At 40.3% G+C, this 8,407-nt stretch overlaps 1 protein-coding gene and 1 long non-coding RNA gene across 3 annotated transcripts; one reads left to right on the top strand and one right to left on the bottom strand.

Moving 5' to 3' along the window:
* The first annotated feature begins 210 nt into the window (after positions 1-210).
* LOC131234026 (7-deoxyloganetin glucosyltransferase-like) lies at positions 211-4,000 on the top strand. Its single transcript, XM_058230984.1, has 2 exons — positions 211-745; positions 3,001-4,000. Exons 1-2 carry the CDS (start codon positions 238-240, stop codon positions 3,933-3,935), a joined length of 1,443 nt encoding a protein of 480 aa, XP_058086967.1. The 5' UTR covers positions 211-237; the 3' UTR covers positions 3,936-4,000.
* A 1,066-nt stretch (positions 4,001-5,066) lies between these two features.
* LOC131234033 (uncharacterized) lies at positions 5,067-8,001 on the bottom strand. Of its 2 annotated transcripts, none has more exons than XR_009165468.1 (4): positions 7,865-8,001; positions 7,610-7,681; positions 5,497-5,676; positions 5,067-5,408 (listed from the first exon to the last, which is right to left on the bottom strand). It is a non-coding gene; the product is annotated as an uncharacterized LOC131234033 (long non-coding RNA). The 2 variants fall into 2 exon arrangements; XR_009165469.1 differs by having other exon boundaries at positions 7,610-7,699; positions 7,865-7,997.
* Between the last annotated feature and the right edge of the window lie 406 nt (positions 8,002-8,407).

The raw sequence follows: 8,407 nt of genomic DNA, 5'->3' as shown, positions 1-8,407 counted from the left end.
CCACAGCGGCCATCCACCTTGGTGGGCCCACTTGAATGTATGTACATCCCAGGTCCATATCATCAAAATTACGCGTGGGCGTACTCCTACTTTTCTTTTCTGGTAAAAAAATAAAAATAATAATAATTTTTAAAAAAGTCTATTTAAGACAGACTTTGAATCTGCTGGACCTGGCTAAGCACCGAATCGAGTATTGGAGAGAGAGAGAGAGAGAGAGAGAGAGAGAGAGAGAGAGAGATGGGGTCAATGAGAGTGGAGAAGCCTCATGCCGTTTGCATACCATATCCGGCACAGGGCCATGTTAACCCCTTGCTACAACTAGCCAAGGTCCTTCATTCTAGAGGCTTCTACATCACCTTTGTCAACACCGAGTTCAATCACAACCGTCTGTTGAGGTCTAGAGGCCCCAATTCTCTAGACGGATTGGACGACTTCCGGTTCGAGACCATACCGGATGGTCTTCCACCGTCTGATTGCGATGCTACCCAAGACGTCCCAGCTCTCAGTGATTCCACGAGCAAGACCTGCTTGGTCCCACTCCGGCATCTTGTAACAAAGCTCAATGAAGCCGCTCATGTGCCCAAAGTCAGTTGCATAGTCTTTGATGGTATCATGAGCTTCGCTCTACCACTGGGTGAAGAGCTTGATATTCCTCGGGTTGCTTTCTGGACGCCAAGCGCTTGCGGTTTCATGGGCTACCTCCATTACCGGAAGCTTATCGAAAGAGGTCTCGTACCGCTCAAAGGTAATATTTTAGTATGCTGAAGTCTTCAATTGGTGTGCTCCTACCTTTCTGGAAAAAGAAAAAAAAAACAAAAAAACAAAAAAAAAGGGAAAACTGGCCTGCAGTTTTCTCGTAGTCATGACTTGGGACGCGGATTTCCTGTGAAAGCCTTTATCAGGAAGTTCCTGCATAGGATGCTGGTTGGGGCCCACTGAAATGTTTATGAGAAATCCACCCAGTCCATCCTTTCTGGAATATCATTTTAGTACGTTAAACCAAAACTGAGGTGTATCCAACGCTCAAGTTGGCCACACGAGGAAACAGTGGGAATTCAATGAGTACTGTTGAAGAGTTCTTACGGCATCAAAGTTTTGTATCGGGCTATTTTTTTTTGGTTTTTTCACTTCATCCCGTTAGGTATAACTTTGTAAATGGTTTGGATAGCATAGAAGCATCAAGGTGGAGCCTACGAAGGTTTCAATAGTATAAATTTCTTTCCCCAATTTTCTCTCTCATGTGACCCACTTAAATTTTTTATCCACCTCATTTTCGGGCATAGTCCTATGATGATCTCACAAAACGGATTGACGGAATGTATTTCTCACATCCATTGCAGTGGCCCCACCCAGCATCCAGGAGGTTCCTGCGAAAGGGGTAGGAGCCAGCCAAATATCTTAGATGCCTTACAAGCTGTGTAAAACAGGTGTGGTAGAGTATTCTGGTCCAGCCCGATCTCATGAACATGCCTAATGGGCTTAACCGATTCGCTAGGCACAAAGAAGAATACTTACGTCCGGCTCCATGACTCGCTGGTAAATAGACCCATTTCAACACTGAAGTCATGGGATCATGTGCCATGTGGTGTGAGTGGGTGTTAAAATAGAAAAGAGAAAAGAAAAAAGAATAGACCGTTGGAAGTATTTCCAAATACATAATAGATCACGCAACAAGTACGGTTTTGATGAATTTCCATCCTCTGCATAGAGCTAGAATAGGGAAACTCTCCCCACCGTAGGATGGCACATGTATCGTTGGGAGAAAAAATAGAACAAGTCCAGAAGCTCAGCTATGGAATGGACCAACTCTACTGACACCGCTCGAGAATCTGAGACAACAAGTCCGACTGAGGCAAGTAAACTAAACGCCTAAAGGAGAGACTTAGCTCGAATTGCAGGAAATGAATCTTGACCGAGACTTACAAAGTCATGAGTCACAAACCGGAGTATATAAGATGCATAAAGTTGACTCAGTAAACGAGGCAACAACATCCAAAGAGGCCGATTAAGGCCTGAAGCTCAAAAGTCATCTGATCGACCATACAGTTGATCCATATTTAGATCGGTTACAAAGTCGGCTATCGGATTAAGAAAGTATACCGATTACAGATCGATTCCATTTCATCCGAAAGAAGGCAAACGGTTTTATCCTTGTAGCTAGCCGAGACTCACTTATCACTAGAGTTGGTTAAGACCGAGCCGTGAAAGGAAAAGACGGTGTAAAGGAAAACACCATCTCAAAAATCTAGTAAAAGGATCCCCGATCCCTAAGATCTCGGGATCGGATGGAGACCAAAAACGGATTGATACCGAATCTCCGAGATATCAGGAGAAAAATCTTGGCACAATGGGATCCTCTCATTCCTATAAATAGAGGAGACCTTCAAGGTGAAAGGGATGCAAAAACTATTTCAAATAACCCTCTCACACAATCTTATCCCTGACTTTAGCATCGGAGGGTCCCCGGCACTAGCCAGGGTCTCCTTTGTCTCCTTCTTGTGCAGGTGATAGGACAAAGGAGGACGCACTAGTTTTTTGCTTCAACATGTATGATTAATCTGGGCCATTAATTAAGTAGTGGACACTGAACATTCCATGTACCAAAAGTCAGGGTAGTAAACTCATAAAGCGAGACATGTACATCAAATTTGGACCACTTTTGACATTTTTCTAACCCCTGATCAAACCCGATGAATATTATTACTCGAAACAGTGCATGCTTGCCAGGTGGTTTCTTTGGTTAGTTGTTCTGTGAAGAATTTCTATATAAATAACAAAGTCATAGGTGGTATGCTTCTACCTTTATCAGACAAAAAAAAAAAAAAAAAAAAACCGAGAATTCTAAGTGTACGCTCCCTGATGAATGGCTCAGATCTGGATCCATACCTCGCATGGTAGCTGTCATGCAGGCGCTGGATTGGATCAAAACTCGTAGCGAGTATGAATACCATTAACATGTTATAATTTCTTGTTTGCTTTGTTTTTGTGTGTGTTGTATAGATGAGAGTTACTTAACGAATGGATATCTGGATACACCGATCGATTGGGTACCAGGGATGAAGGGAATTCGTCTGAGGGATTTTCCGAGCTTCATTCGAACAACAGATCCCAACGACATCATGCTCAACTTTAAGATAGGCAATGCAGAGAGAGCTCCAAAAGCATCGGCAGTCATTCTCAACACATTCGATGACATGGAACGCGATGTCCTTGATGCAATCAAAGCTATGATTCCTAATATATACACGATCGGTCCCCTATCGATTCTATGTAACCAGTTACCGGAGAGTCCGTTGAAGTCGATAGGATCAAGTCTGTGGAAAGAAGACAAGGGTTGTCTAGGTTGGCTGGACACGAAAGAGGCAAGATCGGTCGTTTATGTGAACTTCGGGAGCATAACAGTCATGACCGCTCACCAGTTGAAAGAGTTCGCGTGGGGCCTAGCAAATAGCAACCATCATTTCTTATGGATAATCCGCCCCGATCTTGTGAAGGGTGAATCGGCAATGCTGCCACAAGAATTCCTGGATGCGACTAAGGAAAGAGGCCTACTTGCAAATTGGTGCGCGCAAGAGCAAGTGCTGGCACACCCTTCGATGGGAGGGTTCTTGACGCACTGCGGATGGAATTCAACGTTGGAGAGTGTAACCAACGGAGTGCCGATGATCTGTTGGCCCTTCTTCGCGGAGCAACAGACTAATTGCTGGTACGCATGCACTGATTGGGGCATTGGAATGGAGATTGACAACGACGTTAAAAGAGAGGAAGTGGAGGGACTAGTGAGAGAAATGATGGAAGGAGAGAAGGGAAAAGAGATGAAAAAGAATGCCATGAAACTGAAGGAGTGTGCTGAAAATGCTGTAAAACAAGGAGGATCTTCGTACACTAACATAGATAAATTAGTCAATAAGGTGCTTTGCCCTAAGGTGAATTAACCTGGGGGGATCAGTGTCACTAATCAGTTGGGGCCACCATTAATATGCTCCAACCACAAAATAAATAGGAAGCTCAATTCAATAAGGGGGCCACACTTGTATGTCAAATACAAATTATGGGGCCATCTTGTTCTAATCGTCCATTCTTCTGGCACGTGTGTCACCTGGCAGGCATACCGACCTGATTTGTGCGACATGTTCATGGCCATTACATGTTGTAAATTGCCCAGATCTTGCATGTGTGTGCCATGGTAAGAAATGATGAATGGCACTCGCCTCTGAAAAAGCTAGGGTACTAGAAATTTCATGTGTATGATATAAGAACCCATATTGATGATGGAAGTTAGAATGCGTGGGTTGTTTTCTTCAAGGGTTTGACTTTGCAGTAGCTTTTTTTTTTTTTGTGTGTTAATACACCCCACTGTCAGTTGACACTTCACTGCTAGCCACCCTCACTAGGGATGGATACCAAGACCTCGGCATTGAAACGAGGTCTCCTTCACTCAATCTACCACTTGAGGTATGGATCAACGTAACCATGCTAGTCCTAATTCTCAGTGTATTTATGTATGAGAAATTCAGATATTCAGCAAGGTGATGGATGTCTTGCTGTGAAACGCAACGTATTCCAATCATGATCACCATGATCATCCCTACTATCACTATAAGAAAAGGGGGCTTTAGCCTCGGTTTAAAACTGTGGCTAAAAAGGTTAAAAAATGAGGCTAAAGCCTTTAGCCTCAATTTTGGCTAAAGGTTTTAGCCTCAGTTTTAGCAACCGAGGCTAAAATAACTTTTATAGCCTCGGTTCTTCAAGTAAGGCTAAAAGAATCTTTTTAGCTTTAGTTTTCTCGAAATGAGGCTAAATCAAAATTTTAGCCTCCATTGTTTCCAATTGAGACTAAATCCAAATTTAGCCTCAGTTGTCTCCAACTGAAGCTAAAACTATTTTTAATCCCAGTTTTCAACAACCGAAGCTAAAGCCTTTAGCTAGCCATGGGAGTTGTAGTCTCAGTTTATATAACTAAGGCAAAACCGAGACAAAAGATGGATTTAGCCTCTTTTGGCATCAACCGAGGCTAAATTTGGTTTTTGACCTTATTTCTCTATCATCCAAAGCTAACAATATCATAATCAACAAATGATTGAACATGTGCATATTTCACCCATTTAACATTCATCAAGACAACAATTCTGCACAATATCAACAAAACAATTAATGGTCTATTTAATTTTTTCAAAACAAAATACAAATGCACATGAACTGCCACATGGCCTTCCACATGAACTGTTTCAGTAAGGTCCCCTTCTGGACCGATCAGATGTCTTCCTTTCCTAGCCACATCTCCTGACAGATGTCTACAACACCAACCTCACTGGCCATGATCACGCGTCCACTATGTGTGATGTAAAAGCGACTGAGGCGCAATCCATTCCGGTCCAATGTCGCTCCAAGATAGTGGCCATCAGTAACTGCATTTATATAATAAATATAAGTTCAAAATACTCATGTCACGTGTAAAATCATTAAAGCATGAAGCAATTCCAGCACAAAGTTTACATGATATAAGTGCAGGGACATCTCATGGCTCCACAAGAGCTGAAAAATATTCGTATAAGGCTTTTCTATCACGATCCATGTTTTTAACATTTTGCCACGCCTCAGGTATCATCATCATGATAGCTTTAGGCAGACTTCTACTAGCATAAACCATAAGCTCCAAGACGCCATCAAATGTTCCTAAAACAATCATAGATCGAATTCAGAAAACTCCAAGTTTGAAATATGCAATCAAACATGAGTGCATTCATATTTCAATCTGTGTGCACATAGACACAATCACAAGCATGCACATGTATTTGTGCACGCACATAGAAGCAGAGAGACAGAACTTGGCCTATGCCCACCAACACACATCTATTAAAAAAAATGATTGGTAAGCATAAGGTCACCTGAATTTGAAGAACTAGCATCAATGATGGGTAGAAGCTTCTTCATCTCATTCTTTGACAAGCCCAGTTCCTTGCATTTTAGAAGACCTTCACCTGAAAAGTGTTTGTTGAAAATCGAGAATGGACCTGTAAGGAAATCAAATAACCACGACATCAAGTCCAAGTTCCATTATATTTCCCTTCATGAAAATGAAAAATTGTCTAAGAAATAAAAAACAAGTTTGGACGGGTAAAAAGAAAAACACTGCAGAGTCACGATCCATTCGTAAGATGGCTGAAACCACTTTGATTAATAAAGTAACATATGCTTATTGAATGAAGAGAATATATTTTCAAACATGCAAACATCAATGGAGTGGTATAGTCAGTCACTCTAAAAAAACCAATCGAACTTCAAATTAGTTAAACCATTCGAACTTCAAATTAGTTAAGTCTGGGCGCACGGATGCACTATTGAACTGACTTGCATCCACTCTCACCATCCTTTATCTATTTTCTCTCCTATGTATCCTAAATTTTCGCCTCTACCATCCTTTATCTATTTGCCTCCACATTCTACAGTATCCACTCTCACCAAATAGTCTCCTTCCTTCACATTGTTCCCCCAAAACAAAACCTTCCCTGACCTCCATGCATCGCAATCTCATGATTGGTCTTCAATTCTCAGTCAATGGATGTAGTTAGACAGTTTTTCTTCCTGTATTAGAGCTTCTTGAAGAATGTATGGGACGGTGACTCAGAAACAGCCTAAACTTATAAGCACCAGTTATCCATCACCCTTGTCGATGGGCAAACATTCATCATCTTCTCAACATTTTACTTAGAAACATCATAGCATGATGTGAGCCAAATCTCTTAGAAGCCATAGATACATGAATAATATATGGATTCTAATGTACAAAACCCTCAAAGGAGATCTAAATAGCAAGGTTAAGACAAGATCAAGCCAAACAGTCTTTTTTAACTGATTTTCAACAGGTGCATTCATTTGAAGTCAACAATCTGGACTTAAAATCAGCACTTAGCCCCTTCAATTTCAAAGTGCATAATCAATTGCATGCTAAGAAGGCATTTTATGTTGAACCTGTTGCTTCAATATTGCAGTCTTCATGTGGATGTGAAATAAATCACAGAGCATGTGCTCACTCTTAAACATGAAATTTATGAAAATTTCTAGATAGTCAGAGAAGATAAGAAGAAAGAACAAGAACAAAAAGAAAACAAGATATGAGTTGTACAAGATTAAAAAAAAAAAAAAAACAGGCACTTGAGAAACATGCGACTACTGTGCCAATAATCAATAAGAAGAAGAAAACAGGTTCGAATTTGAACTTAATTGCAAAACAAAGAAGCTATTGTACAAACCAAGTTCTGAAACATATGCACAAGAAACATGGAAGCTAGTCCATGTGGAATTAATAGAAATAAAATCATAAATCAGTAAGGAAAAATATCAATCAAGTCATACGGCATGATACTTCCATGCAGAATCAAAAGAAAATCACATACAAATCATATCGGATCCTTATCTTTCATTTCTAAATTTCTCAAATCCCACAAAGACAGTCATATCTCAATTTCTAGATATTTCACGTGAAATTGACAGTGATGCAAATAAAAGAAGAAAAATCTTCATCAATCGATCCAAAAATTCTCAAATTCTATTATAATCGCTTAAACCAAAAAAGATGTGAATTACCTCAAACAGATGTAAAGATTACCTGAACATTGAATTTCTAGGGTTCTTTTTGTCGCTGAAACTTGAATGCCTGCCTAATATTTTCGGAAATCATCTGAAATATGTTGAAAAGCTCAAACCAAAAAAGGAAAATGACGATCTCAATTACGGATGCATATGAACAAAATCAACAACAATGTGATAAGAAGAAAACAGAGAAAGGAAGGAGACGGCACGAATTCTCAGTCATTGGACCAGAAACAGCACATTCTCAGAAACAAGAAAGGTAGTTCAATACCTCATCAAAGGCAGCACCAATCATTTGAAGTCCAACAGGAAGGCCGGCGGGTCCACCTTCAATTAATCCACATGGCAGCACCAGTGCAGGCAGTCCAGCCAAGTTAACATTCAGCTGCACCAATAATAATATCACTTATCTTCAGAATAAGAAGGGACCTTGTAGAAGATCTCTTCATAATTGTGTTGTTAATCTTACTCACATCATAAAATAATAGGAAAGTTTTATGTGCCGTACATGTTGTTTTTGACCCGGATTGTCCTACTCTACTAAGGGTATCCACGTTTTTTCTCATGAACCAAAAGTACCCATTCTCCAAAATTTTCAAAAGGCACTTGCCAGAGTGCCTCAATAGGGCCTTTCCTTTGCCTTTTAATACAGTGGAGATGGTTGAAATGAAAAAGAAAGAAAATAAATAAATAAAATCAAAACTCCAAACAATGAGATTTGAAAGGAAAATAGATTTATAATTTTCCATTCCATCATCAGAAAAGCAACTGATATGCTAGATCGCCTTCTATACTAACCAAACAGTACATCTCC

The sequence above is a fragment of the Magnolia sinica genome, chromosome 2 (assembly GCF_029962835.1).
Source record: "Magnolia sinica isolate HGM2019 chromosome 2, MsV1, whole genome shotgun sequence".
Classification (NCBI taxonomy): domain Eukaryota; kingdom Viridiplantae; phylum Streptophyta; class Magnoliopsida; order Magnoliales; family Magnoliaceae; genus Magnolia; species Magnolia sinica.
Note: the sequence above shows the minus strand (reverse complement) of the source record. Positions and strands in the feature narration are given on the sequence as shown.

Excerpts from the sequence above, each read along its gene's own strand:
- LOC131234026 (XM_058230984.1), top strand. The coding sequence starts at position 238 with ATGGGGTCAATGAGAGTGGAGAAGCCTCATGCCGTTTGCATACCATAT. Across the intron at positions 746-3,000 it reads AGGTCTCGTACCGCTCAAAG|ATGAGAGTTACTTAACGAAT; the intron begins GTAATATTTTAG and ends TGTGTTGTATAG.